Below are 19,059 nucleotides of genomic sequence, written 5' to 3'. Positions count from 1 at the left end.
AGTTAGCTTTGAATATAAATAAACTTTTGTTTAAAATTCCAAGCTATATATCCTATTTAATCCTGGTTATTGAATATAAATAAAACTTTAATAAGACGAATATTTACGTAGAAGGATTGGTATAACATGCTTTCGTTAATTTCAAATATACACAATTACACATTTAAAAGAAGAATCATATATTTTGTTAAGAATCTTAAACATGAGTTAATTGGGGCATTGATCCAACACATCCATGTTATTAACAATAAAAATATATAAATTAACATAAATAAAGATAAATTATTCTTTATACATCAAAACTAAACATTCTAAATACATAAAAAACTATGATTTAATCATAACTAATCTCAATATTATTAATCATACAATTATTAATATACTATCATATTCAATATTAACGTCACATATGATAGATAACGGGGACCAAACATGATGACTTAACAACCATAACATCCATCATAGCAAGTCTTCTCTTCGTCTTCGTCTCTCCATACCTTCGTTTTCGCCTAATTAATTATACAGGTTCGTTACAATTTCTTCCATTAATTATGATTTTTCCAGTTAGGTGAAACTTGAGAATGTTGAAGAGCTGTTTCTGCTTCTGTTTCATGGAGTAATTTCAGTTAATTTAGGTAAAGACTTGAGCTTTAGTACTGATTACCCTAATCCCAGAAATTATTAGCTCTGTTACATTTTTAGAACCAATTTTTGTTTCTTTTAGCTGAAATGCTTTAATTATGATGATTTGGAGAACTGATCTCAGCTAATTTGGGATCGAGAAGTAGTTAATTTAGATAAAGACTTGAACTTTACTACTAATTACCCTAATCCCAGAAATTATTAGCTCTCTTATATTTTTTGAACCAATTTTAGTTTCTTTTAGCTGAAATAGTATGATGATTTGTAGAGCTGAAGTCATCTAATTTGGGATTGAGAAGTAATTAATTGATTGATTGTGTTGGGGATTATGTTTAATTTGTAGTTGAGTATTGATACTAGCTTAAGGTTACCGTTCAAGTTATTTTGTGTTGCACTGATTACAACAACATACCCAGTGTAATCCCATTAGTGGAGTGTGGGGAGGGTAGGATGTATGCAGAGCTTATCCCTATCTTCGTGGGGTAGTGATAGATTGTTGGCTCAAAAGAGATGTCACTGATTGTATCCTAGAAATTATAGTTATGAAAGACAGAGGTTGAGGTAAAGCGCTCAACGGTTACCTTCTTATTGAATTGGAATAGAACTCTTGATGTAGCATTGTGTCATTCTTACTGGGATGGGTAGAATGACATTACAAGCAAAAGAAAATGTTCTTATTATAATGAATCATCTGATGAGTTGTACAGCCGACTCCAACTGATTTGGGGTTGAGAGGTAGTTAATTGATTGATTGTGTTGGGGAATATGCTCGGTCATGTTTTATTCATAGTTGGGTACTAGTAATAGCTTTTAGGTTACTTTGGAGAAGTTTTATGGTTCAATGATTGTACTCTAGAAACTTTAGTTATGAAGGACAGAGGTCGAAATTAAGCTCAAAGGTGGTCTTCTTATTGAAAATGGAATAGAACTCTGGATGTAGCGTGCCGTCGGGTCATTCGTAGTGGGAGGGGTAGAACATATAGTTGACATGGATAAAATGACATAATCTAAAGCAATATGGAGTGTAAAAGCAGTTAGTTAACTTCTTTGGCATAGTCTAAAGCAATATGGAGTGTGAAAGCAGTTAGTTAACTTCTTTGGCAAATGTTTTTCCGTGTGTGGTTCCTGATTTCAATGGGAAGTTGGTAGGTAGATCCACCTATTGGTCTTGCTTTTGCTTTTATATGCGGAGTTGCATAGTGGAAACTTTTTCCTCTTAATCGTCACATTAAATCCTATTGCAAGTGGATGTGATCCCTATTTATAAACTTCTTTAACTCGTCAAGGTATAGTTTAAAAAATCGATCCATAATAATTGAGCTGTTCTCCTGCTATTTAACTATTAGCATAATGCGCTAGACAGAAGAAACTTTCGGGCCCCCATTATAATTCTTCCAAGCAAGCCAATGCTTACAAGATACTGTTCTGCACTCCAAATCTGAGGCATGTCCACTATTTACTGATTCCTGACAGCTACTATGGATTTCGGCCATGACAGGGCATGTTACTCTTTTTTTTTTATGACTGAAAAGTCTGTTTGGGCCAACCTCTTGAACCAACTGCAACTTTCAGTACTCGGGGATAACAGGGCCCCCCTTCTACCCCTCTCTACTTAAATACCATGTTTAGTTCACAATTCCCTAATCCATTGCAATTTGATCTAAGCCTTGGGGATGCTACATTGTTTGAAAGGCACTTCTATATCAATGGTAAATAGCTCTGAATCAATTGTCAGAATCAGGAAGCAAAACTTTATGTCCACAAGAAAGGGAAATCCTGCGTTGTATTCTAAAATATTTGCTGAGTCTCTTTGAAAGTATACTCTCATTGTAACACACTAATGAAAGCACTTGTAAAACTTCTAGAAATGTTGATTGCCATGTATATGTTGTCTTCCATTTGCAGATTGCAGTTTATTACTTGGAAATGCTGATTTGCTGATAATTCATGTTGTACTTTATCCAATCACCGATTTGTGGGTTTGCTGGAAAATATTAACTTCATGGTGGTGTACCTCGAGCACTAGAATTTTTCTGAGAGATTATTTTCAAGCTTCAATAGTTGGTGAGAACTCTATTCAGAGACCAGAATTGTCCGTAGATTTGGATGCCTTTTTTTCTTTGACATCTAACTTAAACATTCTTAAAGTGAAAAAAGTGTCATCTTAACAAAATTAATCTCACCTTTATCTCTTCGCTTCTTTCCTGTTAGAATAGATCTATTTATAGATTGACTTGAAGAAAATTGAGAAGTTCTGTATCAATGTTGAATATGTTTAGCCCCAGGAAGCTACCTTGGGTATCTGGTACAGATGACCAGAAAAAGGTACTAGCTTTTTCTTGCTTATGATCTAGCCATCTAACTTGGTATTTCCTAGTTAATTGTTCTCAAGTTCATTCGTTATCTTTGTGAAGTGAAGGAACACTGAGTTTGTTGTGACTTTGCAGGTAGTTTTAACTGCTGTAGAAGTAGAATCTCTTCGATCAGAAATTGCTTCTTTGGAAGAAAGAGAAGCTCATTTAAAAGCTCAGTATGTTTTGATGCTTTAATTGTGCTCTCTCATTATGTCTTATGCTCCTCTATTTTAGTTTTTTTTAAACACATTTGTGTTTGGTGTTGTTGCCTCTTTGATATGACTGTACTTCGATTTAGCATGGAAAAAGGTTCCATGAAATTTTGCAGCTTAATGCGGTCATATAATTCTCGTTACGATGCTTTTGTAATGTAGGGATGTCTTAAACATGGAGTAAATTACTGTAACACCTCTTGCTTAATGAAACTGAAGATCTTTTTTCATCTCTTTGGAGGTAGATTATCAGCGTAATATGAAGTATGAACACATCCATAGATGCATATCTATCTACACTAATTACAATGTGAATTCATAGGTTACAGCAAAAGCATAAAAGCTTCGCCCAAGTTCTTTTTTTCTTTAGGTGACTTGGCCTTTAAACATGGAGTCTTTAAAATCACATTTATATAATGTGCAGAATGTGCTAAGGTGGACTATGACATGCACGCATAATAAAACTGCCTTATATGCCCAAACTCTCTACTTATGAACTTGCTTCAGTCTTTGGTTATGTAAATCCTTTGGTAAGAGGACACATCCTGAGTGCCTCTTCACATGTGGGTACATAGAACCATCGGGGACCGTTGATTGGATAAATAAGAGACGAAAACAGAAAGCAGGAAGTTCTTGTCATCTGCCAACTTGGGAACTAAGGGTCAAAAATCCCAGCAGAGGCTACATTAGATGAATTCTTCCCACCTACCTAAGCCTTGATGGCAGAGCTACCTAGTGCCTGGCTGGTTGGAGGCAGCTGATACTTGATGGACTAGTCGAGGTGCACGCAAGTTGGCCTGGACACTGCCATTATAAAAAGAATTAAATAAAAGGAAAATTTTGGAGTAAGGAAATGTGAACACCCTTCAAGATATTGCCGTGAGAGTTCTCTTCAATGAATTAAGACACTTCCGGTCCATGCTTTTAAAACAAGAAATAACACATTGGGAAAGTGAATAATATCGTATTTCTAGGTAGTAGAAAGTTGAGATGTAACTGTAACATGGTATGACTGGCTTTCTACTTGATGAGAAAAGACCTAACAACAACTTACCCAGTGTATCCCATATGAGTTATCAATATGATGGCATCCTTTGGAACAACCTCCCGTTTCTTTTATTGAGAAATCATGGATTTGTCTAAAGCAGTACTCTTATTTGAGTTCTGATATATCTATATATATCTTTCTCTTCACAGATTAGAACATATTGACGAAATACTGCAGTCTGCTCGCTTGTCGGGTTATTTGTATCTGAGAACGGTACTGAAATACCAACATCTGTCCTTTTCTTGTTATCTCTAGGATTTATCAGACTTAAATTATGAAAATCTTATTCTTGCTTTTGATCGACAGAGATGGGAGGCTTTACCAGGAGAACCTCTTCCAATCGATGATGACACTGAAGTTGATGACTGGCTTCCTAAATTTCTTGTCCTTCAGGGATCGGGTATTTTCTTGTATTCATCATCCATAGGTAATTATACTGAAACTTTCAATTTCAAGTGTCGCGTATTTTTTTTTGGTATTGCCCTATTTTGGTGTAAGTGCATTATTCCAAACTTTTAATGGTGTACCATTACTCTCTGTGTTTTGCCTCTTCCTTTTACTGGCCAATTCTGAGTTCCTCATAGGAGGCCGAATCTTCCAATTATTTATCAGGAAAGTCTAGAAATCTTAAATGATGTCTTGTAAGCTTATGCTGATTAATGGTATTCATTGTAGTATGATGGACGTCAAATTTGCTCATATAGTGTCTCTTAAATTTTGATGGACTTCTATGTGATTTTAGTTATTAGAGATGGAAATTCAAACCCTCAACCTCCCAAAGGGACACTGCCCCTCAACCTCACACACCCCTCGTAATCAGGTGGGTGAAGTTTTTGTCAACATCAAAGTTTCAAAATCAATTAAGAATATATATGAGCAAAATGGGAGAACAAACAGGAAGAGGGTGAATGGAAACAGACACAAGAATGTCGAAGATAGAGGTGGAAGATGTGAAGACACAAGGAGGGAGGCTGCAAAATGAGTTGAAATGTTGCAGCTATCCAAAATTATGGAGTGAAATAGTTATTCGTTTTAGGTAGAGAATGGTGTGTTGGTATGCCTAAATAACTTATATGATACCCTCCCCCTGCCCCACAGTCTATATGGTTTGATGAAATTCCAATAACTCATCCTCCAACTCCCCTGTTCATGTATGTAGGTCAGTAGGTGGAATAGGAAAAGCACCTATGGTAAGGGTAGAAATTGTCATCTCTATTTGGTATAGCTCACTGCTGAGTTATACCGGGATTGGCTGACCGTTTAGTTGCATATACATAATTAATCACGAGCTCCATGCATCTGATGTAGAGATTGTCATCTCTGTTTGGTATATCTCTATTAGGTTATGCCGGGATTCTAATTGCGTATCTTTTAATTCCTCATGAGCCAATGCATCTCTATCTTCTCTTGATTTAATAGACACCCATAATATCTTTTATTTACTTGGACAATCTGATATCAACTAACACAATGAAGAATTTTCTGATATCTGTTAACACAACAAAGAGGCTATGTCATGAATACATTTGAGTATAACTACTAAACATGATGCAGATCTGAGTCCTCAAGACTCAACTCTCCTATCTGATGTTGTTGAAGTTGGAGCCATGCCTTGTCTGACACGAGACAACGGTGATATTCGATATTGCTTTTTTATTTCAACTCGTCATGGGCTGAGATATGAATGCTCTAGTGCTTCCAAAATACAGGTAATGGTTGTACCTGGATCATCTACTGCTAGTACCTAGTCATGGTATCTTCTTCCATGTGTTGATGTTTGAAGTTCATAAATGGACCTTCGAGTAAACGCGAATTCATATGCACCTCTCTGTGTATATGATCTTTTTCCATTATTTCTATGCATGATTTGATGGAGTACACACTGGCTGTTAGTAGTACTAAAAGTGTTGCCTTGTTCTCTGGACATTAAATGCTTTATCTGAATCCTGTCTTTTCGAATTAGTATCTCATGAACGATCCTAGAAGTTCATCATCATAAGCAGATGTTACGAGTACGTCTAACAGTAACACACCTGTGTTTATCAGGAAAGTAGTAACATAGATGTCAAAGTAGCATGTTATAAGCCTGTTTGTTTATTCGTGTTAGTGCTTTGCTCTCGAGAATGTTGTCTTCCCATAACTAAAATCTTATCTATAGATTCATTACATTCCTTTCATTATCCAGTTGCAAGCTATATAGTGTTTCTTTGTTTTGCAGGTTGATTCCTGGTTGGCGTCATTACAGAATCATTCTGATCTGCAATCTAACTGCACCGCGCCTGATGAGTTAATCAATACTTGACATCTTTTTCTGTCAGTATTCGGTAGCAACAACCTGTAAATAGACCAGAAATTGAAGCAAAGACGGCATTATTATTCACTTGGAAGTTTGATTGAACAACTGTTAGCATTTATCCATTATTCTGTACATAGAACTGTCATTGTCAAGTTACTACTACTATATAAATAAAATTTGTTCACAGTTTAAGTATTTCCACTACATGACATCTTTGGCAACAAATCATTATGTAGTTCAGATTGCAAGTGGAGTGTCAAAGTGAATCAGCTAGATAGTACCTCCAGCACCATCAAGAAGTGTGGCGGGATGACAAAGATTCCTTCGCCTTTAATTTGGTTAGAGCTTTGATAATGGAGAATCTCTTTTGACAATAGCATGTGTGATCCCCCTTAATGAGCCTATCCGACCTGAATTTGAATTAATTGTGTCAGTATAGTTTGAATACTAGATGTCTAAGCGCAACCCGATAAATAGCTTATGAAAATCTACCAGTGTTTCAATGGGATGACTGAGATTCCTCCGCCTTTAATTTATGACCTTTGATAATGGAGAATCTCTTGGCAAGTGAATGTTTTATCCCCTTAATGATTCTATTCAATCTGAATTTGAATTAATCGTGTCAGTGTATTTTAGATACTTAGATGGCTAAAAGTAACCACACACAAAAAAAAAGAGAATAAAAGAATATAGAATAGTACCTCCAGTCATGTAAAATAAATGTTTTTTTTTGGTTGATATTGTTTATGATAAGTTCCTCATTAGCTAGTAGGGTGTGTGTTCATAAAGCTAGAACACAATAATTTCTTTAGTTTTTATACTATAATGGGGTAGCTTGTGATTAGTATTAAACATGGATGATAAAAACAAGAAGTAGGCAAAGTGACAAGATAATTTTTTTTAAGAGACAAAATATAATGATGTTAAAGAAATCACCAAATATGTCATTATAGCTTTTAAATCAACAATCATTCAAAAATGATTGCTCCTTTCAGAACCATTAGACCCCTTCAAGTAATGACAATCTAATTATACTATAAAAAAGGTGTTAAGATTAATGTTACCACTCATTGATATAATCATTTGTTAAAGAGTGTAACTCAATATGAAATCAATTTCGATTTTTTTAACTAAAATTCGGGATTTGCATTCAGTGAATACTAGCATTTTCTAGCCCAATGAGAAGGAAGTTACAATGTGTGAAATCGAATCTTTACTAATAAAGTAGAAGTTGAAATAGTCAATCAGCTGAGTTTTTAAGATTCTTCGTAAATAAACATGATTTACGTAACAATTGGGAAAGTTAACGAATCAGATTCAGTTTAACCCGTTTTGTGTTATGGATCGACTATTCAGCCCAATAAAACTTGGGCTTTAGGGTTTGGCCCAGCCCGAATCCTTAAACCTTCCTCTCTCACGCGTCCTAAATGTGGGTGTGATCACGCGCGACTTCATTGGGAACCTCACATATATAATCTATGTTAGTTTCACTCAATTTCTCACTCTATCACTTCACACATTTTTTGATTTTCTCTCTCTAAAAAGCTTAGAGATGAATTCTCAGATTTGCAGATCTGCTTCACGAGCAGCTAAGTCACTCCTTTCTGCTTCATCTAAACAGACTTCTCGTGCTTTTTCAGGTATAATTTTCATTTTTATCACAAACTGGCTTAGACACCACAGTTATACTATAAACAAATCATATTATTTCTTCCTGATGTGAATTATATAAGTTGAGATTTGTAATTGCTATAGTTTTTAATTGATGAATATTTGAGCTCAGGTTATCAAAACAAATTAATGAATGTTTGAGCTTTTTTAGCATATGATCTTTGTAACGAACACTTATGTATAGTAATCTCTTTATAACAACGTCATTTGTTCACGAGCAGAGTTCTCGTGCTTTTTCCGGTAAATTTTTCATTACTGATGTGGATTATAAGCTGAAATTTGTTATTGTTTCGTTTTTAATTGATGAAGTTTTAGCTGGTTAATTATTAAAAAAATGTTGTGAAGTTTTGAGCTTTAAGCTTGAGACTCCATTTTGAAAAGAATAATGATTTGTTTATGAAGTTTTGAGCTGGTTATAATTAATAAAAAAGGTGAAGTTTTGAGCTTTAAGCTTGATATTCCATTATTTTTTTTAGAAATTCCTTAAAGCATATGATTTTTGGTGGAAAACTTAAATATTTTCAGAAATTACCTACAAAAGTACCATAAATCTGATTTTTTTGGGTAAATGTTCCATAATATTTTAGAAATGTTATAAATCTGGTAATGGAAGAATAAAGTATTTGACTTTAGAATAATAATGTGCGGTTAGTTTTGCCGTGGAGGAAGTGGTTGTTTTGAAGTCTGCCTAGTAATTTATTTATGTTTGACTCATAGTAATGTTTTGATTTTCATTTTTTTGGTCCCGGTGTTTGACTTTTTGGTATGTGGATTTGAATTTTTGCTTCTGTTACTGCTGCTTTGGAATTAAGGAGTCTATGAATTAGTACATGTGTTCCAAATGAATTGTGGTTACTACACATGTTGACCTTTATCTTTGTGGTTTAAGAAAGATTACCTTTTGACCTCAATGTACTGCGGTTCCAGCATTTGAACCTCAAACTTGGACTAGATTTATGTATATAAAAATTAAATTGAATAGTTAAAGTATGTACATATTATATGTGGTGTACCTCCAAATCATGGATTTTCTTCACACGATATGTATGACTAATGTGAGGTACACTTGTTCTAGCTTTGCTCATTGAAGATAATCCGTTTTCTTATATGCTTGGTTTCTTGTTGGGAATGCCTTATGTGTCTTATATGTTTAAAGATCATCTATGTTTGGTTATATTGAAAATGCTGATTTCTGAGTTCTCTTTGTTGCAGGAGGACGAGCAGCAGCTGCAGCTGCCACAGTTTCTTTGAGAGGAGTGGTGCCTTCTCTAGCCTCATATGGCAGGAGTGAATCTGGAAATGCATCTAGAGCTTGGATTTCTGGTGTCCTTGCCCTTCCTGCAGCAGGTTTGTTCAAGTTTATTTCTCATGGACTTGTTGCATGCTCCTCTCTGAAAGCCTCTTGTGGTGAAATTTGATTCTTTGAGGAAGCTTCTGCTTTGTACTTTTTCTAGGATATAGTTACTGGCATTTAGGTGTCTACATTTAAGCCTTTTACTGGGACGCTCAAAACAAGAGTTGCATTAAAACCGCATGTCCTCCTATATGAGGCGCCAGAAATACTCGCTACTACTGCCAGCTTATATTTTTCTTTTGGATGAAAGCATGACTCGATGAACGTATGAAAGGTTAACTACCTCCACCTCTACTTAAAGAAATAGTTTTCTGTGGCTCGTATAGTTCAGTTGGTTACTGAACTTTCACCTTGTTGGTGAGGATTTGATTCTCCACCTTGAAATCCCGTCCCCCATTTCCCCTTCTCCTACCCATCAGTGGAAGAGGAGCCTTGTCTCTTGCTTAGCATTAGCATTATGGCATCCGGAACTTCTTCTATAACAAATAGTCTATGCTCTTGCATGGTATGGGGTGAAAAAGTTTGCTGTACTTGTGCTCATAATTGAGCATTTCGTTCCATTTCTCTCGGACAAAAGTTATAACTTGTCCTGCCTTTGTTTCCTTGTTCGAGGAAATAGTTATTTGTATTCTAATTTCATCTTTTCCCTCTCTTTATTGCTTAGCTTACATGCTCCAGGAGCAAGAAGCACATGCTGCTGAGGTATCGTATTCTCAGCCTTCCTCTAGATTGAGATGTTATATTATCCATTTTATTATCATTTTCATTCTTTTTAATAACATATATGATATGTTTGTATTTTTCAAGATGGAGCGCACCTTTATCGCCATCAAGCCAGATGGAGTACAGAGGGGCCTGGTACGATAATGGTTTCTGTTGCTACTTCTTTTATTTATATGATCTTCCAATAATGTGCTCCCACCCACCAATCCCTTAGTTGAAGAGGCAGCTGAAGTTACTTTGCATTTAATATTTTATCTGGATGCTTGATGGGAAATGTATTTTCTTTTACGGTTGGCTGATAAATTTTTGTTTCATTTCAGATTTCAGAAATCGTATCACGCTTTGAGCGCAAGGGCTTCAAGCTGGTTGCAATCAAAGTTGTGATTCCTTCAAAGGAATTTGCAAAGAAGCACTATCATGACTTGAGTGAGAGACCATTCTTTAATGGTTTGTGCGATTTCCTTAGCTCTGGCCCTGTCTTAGCAATGGTAAGTAAGAGGATTTTACTAGTCAAGTGCCATTTTATCTCTTTGTCCAAACTACTTCAGTATGAGTAACTCCATACACTTTTCTTCAGGTTTGGGAAGGTGAAGGTGTAATCAGATATGGAAGGAAGCTTATTGGAGCCACTGATCCACAGAAATCTGAACCTGGAACCATCAGAGGCGATTTAGCTGTTGTAGTCGGAAGGTAATAATATACAAGATGTAACTACGCATCAATCTCAAACGAGTCATTCTGCTTGTATGATTGCGTAAATATGAGTTTTAACACAATCTGCTATACAGGAACATCATCCATGGCAGCGATGGCCCCGAGACCGCAAAGGATGAAATCAACCTATGGTTTAAACCAGAGGAGTTGGTTAAGTACACCAGCAACTCTGAGAAGTGGCTATATGGTGATAACTAAGTGAATGTACTCTTTGCATTAATCTAATTAATTTGCCATTAGATAGGCATGAGGGGTAGCAACTCATAAATCAAAATAATACCATTTTTTCCTAAGGCGAGTAGCAACTTTACATTTAGTATACTATTTAAAATCACCACAATAATATGTATTGAAACATTGAATTTCATTTTTCTTGTTCCAATGCAATGATCTATTGCCACTATTGGTGGGATGTGTAATGAAGTACTTCTTTCGGAGTTAAACTTTCATTTGTTCTTGCAAGTTTCCCTGCAAAAAGCTCTATACGCCTATTCTTAAAAAGAACACTATTCGTCTGAATTTTTTCCCTTAACTGATTCTGAAATTTCCGCATGCAAAGTCAAATAAGAGCTTGAGGGGAGGATTCTGGGTAAAAGCTTACCGTGTTGAATGTTTACGTCAAATAAATAGATGCATAACATAATAAAACTATGATAATATTGTTAAATTTAGTGCATGTGACAGCATAAAATATTCAATAGGGCATGTGTTGCATTGGGTATGGCTTTGAAAAAAAAACCACTTGCGACATTTGATAATATAAGAAGATTTATGATGTTTGATTCTTTGACGAGGTTGGGCTATAGCTCATCGTTTAGTATATATTTTGATCCAATTCATCTCAGCTAAATAATATTTGAGCGGTTCAATCACAATTCATTTTAACTTATCAAAATTTAGTATAATCCACATATTTGACATCCGAAAGTATAATGTATAATAATGCGGTGGGAAACGATAAGGAAAACATTTTTTTCTTTTTTAATTTAGATAACTGAAAAATATAGTGTCGTATATGTCTCTTTTAGCAAATTTTGTATATTACATGGTCGATATTCTCTCAATATATATATGGAAAGGAAGGATTTAAAAACACTGATGATTGAAGTATTACTATAACCAATTAACCATGAGTAACCATATGACATAATCATAATTTATTAACTCAACTAGGATATATATAATAGGAGTAATTAGTTACGATCAATTACATTTATCATCAGTTCGGTTGATTTCGACAGGTTGAAGTTAAAAATTTTACTATAAGTGAATACACAAATAAGTTAAGAAACCTTAGTATATTATAATTTTTCAACGAGCAAATGGGTGATAATTGGCTTCTTGAACAAGAGTAGCTCTGACTAATATCATTATTGTTTTGACTAATATCAATAGGCAAAAGGGGGTGTAGCTCATATGGTAGAGCGCTCGCTTTGCATGCGAGAGGCACGGGGTTCGATTCCCCGCACCTCCATTTTAAAATTTCATAATTTATTAGATTAAGATATGATTTCTGAATTTTGATATTGATTGAAATTTCATTTTTAAGAAATCACATATATATTTATCTTTTTTAACTACTATTATAACCACTCTCTCTGTCCCAATTTATGTGGCATTTTTCGTTTTTCGAGAATTAAACTGTTTAAATTTGACCGAGAATTTGTGCAAGGAATCTTAATTTTTTTTGAAATAAAATTTATATATTTGTAAGCTACGTAAAAAGTACTATAATGAGTCACAATAATTAATAATTCAAAATGATTAAAAGATCTATGAAAAATTTACGATAAAAAATAAACTTGTTTGAATCTTGAAATCTGAAAAGTGCACATAAAATGGGACGGACGGAGGGAGTATTAATCTGTCCTATAAAAAAAGTGTTATTTTTCTTAATTCTTTTTTCATGCCTGAAAGTATTAGTACAATGTATCATAGTATAGTAGTAGTGTAATATTTTGTCTCGACACTTTTCATTATTTGGGAGTAAAACGATTTAAGTTTAAACAGAAATTCACTCATGGAATCTTTACATTTTTTTAAATGAAATTTATATATTTATAAATTATATAAAAAGTATTATAAGTTATAATAATTGACAATTCAAAATATTTAATTATATTTTGCTTTTCCTTTTTTTTTTTTTTACCTCAATACCTATATTCTGTTGTGCAAATAGGTAGTTATGCAGTGAACAATTCTCACACAGTCACACTCTTTTTGTTCTTCTTCTTCAATTTTTTTCCTTCAAATGTCGAGTTGTCGGTCCACCGGAAAGATGCCGGAAGAACGGCTCAGCATTCCCGGACGACCAAGCTGTTCAAAACCTGAAGATGAACACTTAGCGGAAGACCTTTTCTTCAAGGCAAATGTATGATTATTGCTTTTGTGATAGTGTAATTTCTTCCAACTTTAACAATGTTGCGTATATATATTTCAGATTGGATTTACCTTGGTTGGAAAACAATGTCTTCTCGGGGTGGATCATCAAGGACATTGCTGTAGGTGTAATTTTTATTTTATTTTCAGTTTTACTTGGTTTCATTATTTATGGGTTTTTCTTCTCCGATCTACAGCTTGTTGCTGGGCTTTTGCATCTACAGAAGCGATTACTGCAGCTCATGCTTTTAAGAACAAAGAAACAATACCATTATCGAAGCAACAACTTATTGATTGCATATTCACTCACTATAAAAAACCTTCATGGTTTGCGGATTTGGGACCGAAACAGTGTTTTCCATCTTCCTGTACGAAGGCCTATGAGTTTGCTACTGATTTTGGAATCGTTGAAGAAACGCAATATCCATTTACTGAACAAAGAGGTGACTGCAAGGGACCATCACCTGGAGTGGTACGTATTGTTCAGTACTATTCCTTCCGTTCCATTTTGCGTGACGTTTTTCCGATTTCAATATTTAAACAAAAGTCTATTTTTTATCTTTTATCGCAAGTGACCTTTTAAGTATTTTGAATTTCAATTACTTATAGTATTTTTTTTAGAAAATTTTGATATAGAATTTATGTTCTGATTAATATATTTTATTTTATCATTTGTAGAAAATTTTCAAAATAAAAGGATTTGACAGATTAAAGGAGACCAATAAGAGGAAAATAGCAACACTACTTCGGGAGCAACCAATTACTTGTGCTGCACCTTTTGTTCCTAGTCTTAGGGATCATCGTGGGAAGGTATATTTTTTTTATATTTCATTGTTTTAACTAACTCATGATTGATGAGTCACTCACGTGTTAAAATAAATAAATATTTATATAGGAAATAATATACATGGGCCCTACCCAGAGCGAAACTGAAGAAATAGAGAAACATAAAGCAAAAGGGGGAAATGAAGCCATGCATGCAATGTTGATCGTAGGGTATGGAAAAGAAGATGGTGTTGAGTTTTATTTAGTGAAGAACAGCTGGGGCGAAGATTGGGGATATAAGGGGTTCGCAAAGATTAAATGTAGTGTGTTGTCCCGATTGTCATATCCTATTCTAATGGAGTAGTTATTTGATAATTATATGTTTAGGATCGATCCTACATATATCTATACCTACAACAAATTATGTAAGAGTAAAACAAATACGCATGCATATTACTTACTTGTAGTAACTAATTAATCCCCTTACAAGAGGGTTGTTATCTATCTATATATTTGCTTTATTCGACTTTCATCTAATTTCTCTAACTTGAGATCTAGTTGTTGTTAACTCAATCGTATGTATATATACATATTAGACACACGCAAATGGAAGTTTATCAAACCATAGTATATAGTGATGGTTCAATTATGGGCTTATCCGTATCAACTACTATTTTCTTTGTCACAATAATATATATTTCCAAACTAATTTGGACAGGAAAAGTACTAACCACATTTTTATTATTTATTATTTAATAATTCTATTTTATCTTTTACCCAATTTTTTCATTGTAGCACTTTCGTGTACCTACTTTTTTTTAGGTTTATCGCTCAATATGTGAAACTATGTAATAACGAATAAAAATATAGTCTTTCCAAATATTATATTCATTAAAACAATATATACATTATAAAAATAAATATTCCAAATAGAATGTTAATAATTCATAGAAGCCGTGAAAGTATGTACATGAGGCTTCTGGAGAAGTACATAATTATTTTTTGTGTTTATTGAACTTGTAGGTATTGCTCACTACTCACTTTTGTTTATTCACTATTTCAAAAAATCAAGTAAAAATAATTATTTTTTCCATATTTTATATTGAGTACTATTAATTATTTAATCTCGAATTATTTTTAAAGACCTAATACTTAACGTAATGTAATAAGGATAGGAAGGGCTACATATTCCGGCCCAATTTGATCCTCTTTCCAATTTTAGGATTTGTGAGAGATGAATTCTCCGACGGCAGTATTCATGAAAGAACTGGTGAAGAAGGAAGGAGATGATGAGAATTTTCAGGCTCAAAAGAAACTTAAGATCGGAGATGATGAAATCTCCGACGTAAAAGAGAAAGATAAATTCGATGAGGATATGAATGGCGATCCTGAAATCACGGATTTCCCTGAGTCCGATGAGGATCTTTCCCCGATAGTAAGGGTTTGTTGTACCTATGATTCAGAGGAGGATTATTGCCCAGATTACCCAAACGGGAAGATGGATAAGCCTCTTTGGGACAAGTACTACAAGCAGATCAAGGAGAGCGAGGTAAAACCATTTTATTTTATTTTAAATTGCTCTATGACTAATTTCTGTATGATGTTTGGAGTTAAAATTAGCATTCTTACAGAAAACAGTGTAATGACCTTAGCAATGGAGTGTGTCTTTTGCATAATCTATGCTTAACAATTCTAAATGGTTTCGTTCGTTGTGCTTTTAGCTAATTTGATCTTTATTTGCATAAATTTGCTTATAATTAATTGGTCTATCGGAAATAGCCTCTGTGTACACTTTAGCCTTCCTCAACCCCAGTCATAACAACATTGTATGTTCACCACCTTTGATGCCGTCTCTGCCAATAGGATGTTCTCAATGACCTTAATGAATCCCAATTGATTGTCAAAGATCAATCTAGGAAGAATGGGGTATGATCTTTGAGAAGTGAGCTGAGAAAAATTATTAACTTTAGGAATAAGAACCAGACATGTATGAGTGAAAAAACTAGGCAGATTGGAACCTGCGAAGAAGGACTTCACATACTCAACCATATAAGTTTTGGACTATTGATGATATCCCATGTTTTCTGAAAGAAATGACCTGTGCAACCATCCGGCCCAGCTGAGCTGTTAGGATTCGTAGCAAATATGGCATCTCTTATTGTGTTCTCTGTTGGAATAGTTTCTAACGCTTCATTATCCAAGTCAGTTACTTTGCTCTCCAAATGCCTCATATTGCTTTCACCAACAAAATCTGATTGAGAGAACATGTCACTGAAGTAGTTGATTGCAGATTGGGCAATTTGATCAGTGTTATTAATCCATGTGCCTGAGGAGTCTTTGATTCTGAGGATCTGAGACTGTCGTCTTTTTCTTTTGATGACACTATAACAATATTTAGAATTGGTATCCCCTTCTTCATCCCATTTAATTCTGGCTTTTTATTTCAAAATACTCTCATGAACTTTCAACCACTTTATGTACTTGGCTTGGGCTTTATGAAGCATGATTCTGTTATCATCAGAGTAACAGTTTCATATTGAGTTCTTGACAACATTTTAAGCTTATTCTGAAGGATCCACATGGGGTTTCCTTGAATCTCATTACTCCAAGCTTCTTTAACAATATCAAGAAAGCTAACTTGTTCTGTCCAGAAATTCAAGAATCTAGAATATTTGATACAGTTAAAGAGTTTTTCCTTGTCACTCTGAAGTAGAAGAATATTCTGATATGATCCAGTTTAAGGTAAGTGATATACTCTAGTAATAGGAAATCTGGTAGCCCACTCTTCATTAAGAACAACTCTATCGAGTCTTTTGCAAATTCCTCTTCCTCTTCTTCTACCAATACACCAAGTATAAAAGGATTGTCAGAGAAGTTGATGTATATAAGGTGACAATCATTTAAGCAATTAATAAAATCAATACTTTTGGCAAGGGTATGAGGTAACCCTCCTTTCTTTTCATCAGCCGATAAGATACTATTAAAGTCTCCAAGAACTGCCCACTGGCCATTAACAACTATGACCTGAACGCAGACTTCTTCTCCTGCTTTTAGCAAAAACAGTTGTGACCCAAATGTACTTTGTATCACCCAGAGTGTTAATCTTGAATGTCTATGATGGTCTATAAGATCCCAATTTAAGGAAACATTCCCAAAACACCAAATCTTTCTATTGATATTGGACAGTGCATGATCAAAGCTAGTCATGACTAGCTTTAAATTCATCATTTTGTGAAGGATGGAGAAAACACTCTTGTAAAGCTATGAAATTGATTTCGTGGAGCTTGATTAAACTCTAGAGTCTTTCAAAAGATCCTTTAGATTTCGTACCCCTAATGTTCCAAATGATTGCTCTAATCATTAAAACTAATAGGGGGAGGGGATTTTGTGTCTCTAGGCTTACCTTGTAAACAACCTGTCTATATTTGTTTGATAATTCTTGTTCTCCCTTTTTTTCACTTTTGTTCCTCTAGGGGGAGAGATCATGCTTTTTTGTTGCATATTGAATATCCTTGTTGATAGTATCTACATGTTCACTAAGAATAGAGACTGCTCCTTGTTAATCTTACACATAGTTATTCATATCCATCTCATTGAAGTTATCTTGTATTTGATTCATCTTGAGAGGGGCTAAGTCCACAACTAGTTTCCCATTCATGTCTTTGACATAAACTCCAGGTAGGGTGATTCGTATTCCTTGACTGAGTTGTTTGTCCCTGTATATTAGTGTCTTATTGGCTTCATTGTACTTTGGTAGGGATTTGATATCCAAGATTTTCCTGGACGGTGTTGGATGACGACCGTCTTCCCCCTACCATACTATTTGGATGATCCCAAGAATTATAAAAAATTGAAGGACTATGCTTCAAAGGCACTTAAGCTATACAATGATGATAATGTATGCACTTTTCAGTCTTTCAAGTTTGTCCATTTTCTTCGTTTTCTTATACTAACAAAGAAAATAATCTCTCTGGTTTTTTAGGGCACGTGCTACGAGGTCGATAAAATGTTGAAGGTGAATGGAGGTGGTTGTAGTGATTTTATCTATTATCTTACCTTTACCGTCAAAAATGGTGTGGATGACATTTTTCAAGCAAAGGTGGTGGAAGAGATGGATTTTTCATTAGAATTTCCTATCGTTAGGCCAAAACCTAAAGCTTGAGACTAATTGACAGTTTGTCTAACATATTTCAAATGCTTTGTTTCTATTTAGTCTTTTTTATTAGTTAGATATCTTTTGTAGTATCAAAAATGACATGTTGTGTTGTTGCAGAATTGATACTATTAGGAATTTTGTCACAACACCTTGTAGTGGAAACAAATTAATACCACTCTGTTTAAAAACAAAAACAAGATGAATCGATTTGGATCTAAGTCAACCTCAAAATTTATTTTATGAAGTGAGGATAACATAAGACCTTTCTATCCCTAAATAATTATCCGCGCTAAAGGGTAAGTCAATATCCAAAGCAAATATCAGGTAAATCAGTAGTTAGGATGGACCTAAATCTAACTATCATTATGAGAAATAAGTATTTGAGTCTAATTCAATTTTAAAAGTTAACTCATAAAACGAGACATGTCTAAAATTGGTTTAAGTTAATCCAAATTGCAAAAATTAACTCAACTTGCATTCATATCCTATTATTGAAATTTACAATGGAGAAGTTTGTGGTAACAAAATACTTATCCTTTATTGCATCATACGTGATGTGAGTTCAAATTAATCGGACTAAATTTTAATATTTTTTTAAAAAGAGTAGGGACAACGCATATTGTTGCGCCATTTATTTTACATGTATGACCAAGTCCTTTTCTAATTCCTTCAAACTAAAAGAAAGTTGCCTTTTCTTGAATTGAATTTGTTCACTTTATTCTTTTCCAAGAGGTGTTTGTGGGGG

At 34.3% G+C, this 19,059-nt stretch overlaps 4 protein-coding genes and 1 non-coding gene across 7 annotated transcripts; all 5 read left to right on the top strand.

Annotated features, from left to right (window-relative positions):
• Positions 1 to 411: 411 nt before the first annotated feature.
• Positions 412 to 6,756, top strand: LOC102582709 (uncharacterized). Of its 3 annotated transcripts, none has more exons than XM_006343784.2 (8): positions 412 to 525; positions 2,548 to 2,706; positions 2,859 to 2,967; positions 3,090 to 3,172; positions 4,406 to 4,469; positions 4,563 to 4,683; positions 5,811 to 5,965; positions 6,475 to 6,756. In XM_006343784.2, the coding sequence occupies exons 3-8, from the start codon at positions 2,905 to 2,907 to the stop codon at positions 6,556 to 6,558; spliced, it is 570 nt and encodes a 189-aa protein (XP_006343846.1). In that variant the 5' UTR covers positions 412 to 525; positions 2,548 to 2,706; positions 2,859 to 2,904; the 3' UTR covers positions 6,559 to 6,756. The 3 variants fall into 3 exon arrangements, with proteins under 3 accessions (XP_006343846.1, XP_006343847.1, XP_015162610.1); XM_006343785.2 differs by having other exon boundaries at positions 2,854 to 2,967; XM_015307124.1 differs by lacking the exon at positions 412 to 525 and adding an exon at positions 532 to 635.
• A 1,348-nt stretch (positions 6,757 to 8,104) lies between these two features.
• Positions 8,105 to 11,457, top strand: NDPK1 (nucleoside diphosphate kinase). The gene is given in 7 exon segments (NM_001287929.1): positions 8,105 to 8,192; positions 9,436 to 9,570; positions 10,242 to 10,279; positions 10,385 to 10,435; positions 10,621 to 10,788; positions 10,878 to 10,990; positions 11,089 to 11,457. Coding segments are annotated over 7 exon segments (717 nt in total). The 3' UTR covers positions 11,213 to 11,457.
• A 958-nt stretch (positions 11,458 to 12,415) lies between these two features.
• On the top strand, positions 12,416 to 12,488 carry TRNAA-UGC (transfer RNA alanine (anticodon UGC)). The gene has a single exon. It is a non-coding gene; the product is annotated as a tRNA-Ala (tRNA).
• An 804-nt stretch (positions 12,489 to 13,292) lies between these two features.
• On the top strand, positions 13,293 to 14,522 carry LOC107059966 (ervatamin-B-like). Its single transcript, XM_015307095.1, has 5 exons — positions 13,293 to 13,385; positions 13,455 to 13,515; positions 13,591 to 13,865; positions 14,072 to 14,203; positions 14,289 to 14,522. Exons 1-5 carry the CDS (start codon positions 13,293 to 13,295, stop codon positions 14,520 to 14,522), a joined length of 795 nt encoding a protein of 264 aa, XP_015162581.1.
• Positions 14,523 to 15,309: 787 nt separating this feature from the next.
• On the top strand, positions 15,310 to 18,462 carry LOC102582362 (uncharacterized). The gene is made up of 3 exons (XM_006343782.2): positions 15,310 to 15,707; positions 17,916 to 18,056; positions 18,141 to 18,462. Exons 1-3 carry the CDS (start codon positions 15,393 to 15,395, stop codon positions 18,318 to 18,320), a joined length of 636 nt encoding a protein of 211 aa, XP_006343844.1. The 5' UTR covers positions 15,310 to 15,392; the 3' UTR covers positions 18,321 to 18,462.
• Positions 18,463 to 19,059: the final 597 nt, after the last annotated feature.

The sequence above is a fragment of the Solanum tuberosum genome, unplaced genomic scaffold (assembly GCF_000226075.1).
Source record: "Solanum tuberosum cultivar DM 1-3 516 R44 unplaced genomic scaffold, SolTub_3.0 scf00048, whole genome shotgun sequence".
In the NCBI taxonomy this organism is placed as follows: domain Eukaryota; kingdom Viridiplantae; phylum Streptophyta; class Magnoliopsida; order Solanales; family Solanaceae; genus Solanum; species Solanum tuberosum.
Note: the sequence above shows the minus strand (reverse complement) of the source record. Positions and strands in the feature narration are given on the sequence as shown.